The sequence below is a fragment of the Pleurodeles waltl genome, chromosome 6, assembly GCF_031143425.1.
Source record: "Pleurodeles waltl isolate 20211129_DDA chromosome 6, aPleWal1.hap1.20221129, whole genome shotgun sequence".
NCBI classification, from domain to species: domain Eukaryota; kingdom Metazoa; phylum Chordata; class Amphibia; order Caudata; family Salamandridae; genus Pleurodeles; species Pleurodeles waltl.
The window spans coordinates 679168129-679171624 of record NC_090445.1 but is presented as its reverse complement, the minus strand read 5'-3'; the positions used below and the strand labels follow the sequence as shown (position 1 = coordinate 679171624).

Here is a 3496-nt window from a genome sequence, read left to right as displayed (position 1 = left end):
CATCGGTTGGCACTCTGGGCATCGGCCCAGTTCCCCCATGTCATAGGCTGCCACTGCTCAATGAATCTAGGGTAATGCCACTGACAGACAGCGCTTGCTCAAGGATTCAATTTTCAATGAACGAGTGGGACAGTGGCATTATATGCTTTAGGACTTTAAGGGTGGTGATTTTCCTACTGGCACCCCCAGGCTGCTGCACCCTCTGCAGAGGGTAGCAGGATGGAACTTTATTTGAGGTAGAACAGGTGTACAGCCATAAATGGTGTTGGAAGAGTGTCCATTCCATGACGTGATGAGACCTCCAATTTCATGCCGTTCAAACCAAAGGCATGCAATAGGCTGACCAAGTGTCCCTGGTTTCACAGGTGATTTCCGGTTTTTGATAATCTGTCACGGCAGATTTCACAAAATTCAGCAGTTGCTTCGTCTTTTAAAGAGGGTCAACTGAACTAGCGGTTATTTGCTACGGTGCAGATTTAATAACCAGCCTTTTCTATGTTAAAGCGGCATTTCATTTATTCCCCTGAGTGCCTCGATGCCTATGTTTTCTACGTAGGTGAGCATGGTCTTTTAAATCATTCTGCACTCCTCAGTCGATGTGAACGTGTAGTCCTACTTCTATTTTTTGTGAAATGCCCAAGTTAAAAAAAAAAAAAAAATCTGATCACCCTAACATGCGTTCGTACATCACTGCATCAAATCATGAGCCAGTACAGTGGGACTGTGGCACTAGATCCGTGTCTCTAACACTAGATCAAAGAATGAATCTCAATGTCACATTTGGCTCCCCTTTCTCAGTGTGCAAGCCACTCTTACTATCGGACTACCTTATTCAAAGCATGTGGTCTAGGTTATGACAAGAAAATTAAATTGAAAGCTATACACGTATTTTACTTTGTCCCTCACAGTCATGCTCTCCCTGTAAAAACATATGGACTACAACAGGGTCCCACAGGTAATGGCGAATTAAATATCGGCTTTCTGGCTTGACACATTTTGTATGTACTATGTTAGTAATAAAAGTAATATTGCAAAATCAACACATATATTTAATAAAATGCACTTTACACATCTTTCTAATTTCTGATCATCCCAACCAGGACTGACATTTTGATTTTTTTAATCACATGTGGAAAAACATTGACCATTTGTCAAGACATTTTATAGGTAACTGAGGTATTGAGGTGAGTCTTATTTGCATTTCCACTCAGAAACAATGAACAAAAAGTAGTGGATGTTCTATACCGGATACCCTTCAACTGACCTACCATATTCTGCGTGGAGCCATATTCTGAGGTCTACTGCCCATAGACAGCTTTGAAGGTAATTGTTAACAAACACATTGCAATAGTGAAAAAAGTTAGTTGATCCGTTGGAGTGCACGACCATCCCTTTTAGCAATAGAACACATTGAATCATTGTGGCAAGTTGTTTCTCAATAAATTCCTACTGAATTGCTTTCTCATGGCCATTTTCACATCTTTATTCCTTAGACAGTAAATCAGTGGATTCAGAAGAGGAGTAACTACAGTATTGAAGACACCAATGAATTTATTGATCTCAATAGAACGTCCATGTGCCGGCCTTACATATATGAAGATCACCGTCCCATACAAAATCACCACAACCATAAAGTGAGACGCACAGGTTGAGAAAGCTTCCTTTCTTCCCTTCTGGGATGGGGTCCTTAGAATAGTGAAGACAATAAAGGTGTAGGAAACTATGGTTATCAGGAAGGAAGGAAGGATGGCGCAGCAACAAAATATTAAAACTACGTTCTCCATCATGTGGGGATCAATGCATGAGAGTTTTAGTAATGGTGCTAAATCACAGAAAAAATGATCAACTATGAATGGACCACAATAGAGGAGTTTAGATAAAAAAATCACCACAAAAAGCATAGATAGGAATGCAACCAACCAGGAGGCAGAAGTAGCCTGGAGGCAAATTTTCTCATTCATGATGGCGGCGTAACGGAGTGGGTTGCAAATGGCGAAGTAACGGTCAACAGCCATCACCCCGAGGAGAAAGAACTCAGTAGTACCTAAACTAACATAGAAGTATTGCTGAGTGAAGCAGCCAGCTAAAGAGATGCTGTTCTTCTGGAGAAGGGTGAATAACATTTTTGGTACAATCGTTGAGGAGTAAAATATGTCAACAATGGACAGGTGAGAGAGTAGAAGGTACATTGGTGTTTGAAGATGTTGATTTAACTTTACAAGAGTGATGATGGTGATGTTGGCGATCAGAGTGAGAATGTAAATGGAAAGGACTATGAAAAAGAAGAGTAACTGAAGATCTACACCAATGGGGAATCCCAACAACAGGATATTGATCACATTTGTATTGTTGCCCATCTTTTCCCCTTTTCATCTTTGCAACAAAACTTCAATGCGTCAGGGAACAGGAATCGTTTCAGCAGTTTAGCATAAATTAACATACATAATCATAAATCAGAACACAAAATGTTAAAAACAGTTAGCTAATCAGAGCTCACAGAAGTGCCAGGTAAGCCTGTTTTAAAATAATACGCATTTTTACAAATCACACGCATTAAATTGTTAACGGCATTTTCAAATGTTCACATATTTGAGGGATAGGGAATGCACATTTAAAACGCATCCTTAAATAATGTTTAATGTTTTCCCTTGTCCCTCAGCAACATCCTGCGCAGACAGAGGCTGTTTCTGTACTTGGCTTTTCCTACTCATATCAGGGCATTTTATTCACTTGGTGCATTGTTGTGTTATTTTGCAGCTTACTGTCTAAGTACACGAGAGCACAATGCTAGCATGCCAGAAAGAAGCAGAAAACAGAAGTCAAAAGCTGTACATGTTTTGGCTAGTTGTAGAATAGCAACTACCACTGTTTATGAGTTGAATAGATCTTTGGATATTCCAACTGTACGTACTGAGTCTTCTTTCAGTAGGGCATAGCTTTGTATCCTATAGCTCTGGAGTGATATAGCACTGCCTTCGGCTGTTTCCTTAAACTATCAACTTTAGTTTTCATTCAGGAGGGAGCTTTGACCCTATTCTCTGTATTAAACTGTGTCTAATTTGTTTGCTTTTCTGTAACCATCCGTAGTTATGTTCTTCAGCTCATTCCCTGGAAAGACAATATACATTTTTTAGACAAAGAACATTTGGGAGGCAATATATTTTCCATGTAATTTCTCACACAGCTTTTACCGTTGCCCATTAGGATTTGCTCCATCCAAATGATCCATGCAAAATCATTGTCATTATAGATCCATCAGCTAAGCTTGTGCGCGTCCTCTTACATGCAATTCTCTTTGAAAATGAGATAGGGAACTAATTTAGTTTGCTGGATAACGACTTGACATAGACTTCCATACTTCGATGTCTGCTCCCAGTCTGTTTTGTCTAATTCACTTATCGAGTCCACATAGATCCTCATCATTTTTTGGTTGTTTTTCCTTATTCCTGTTATTCACACTGGGGTCTTTGGTTACAGTCACGTTACCCCCTGTTCA

The 3496-nt window shown here is 39.8% G+C and overlaps 1 protein-coding gene across 1 annotated transcript; it reads right to left on the bottom strand.

Moving 5' to 3' along the window:
- Positions 1 to 1415: 1415 nt before the first annotated feature.
- LOC138301669 (olfactory receptor 6M1-like) lies at positions 1416 to 2357 on the bottom strand. Its single transcript, XM_069242184.1, has one exon. The coding sequence runs from the start codon at positions 2355 to 2357 to the stop codon at positions 1416 to 1418; it is 942 nt and encodes a 313-aa protein (XP_069098285.1).
- Positions 2358 to 3496: the final 1139 nt, after the last annotated feature.

Bases quoted from the DNA above. Each gene is read 5' to 3' on its own strand.
- LOC138301669 (XM_069242184.1), bottom strand. From the start codon at position 2,357: ATGGGCAACAATACAAATGTGATCAATATCCTGTTGTTGGGATTCCCC.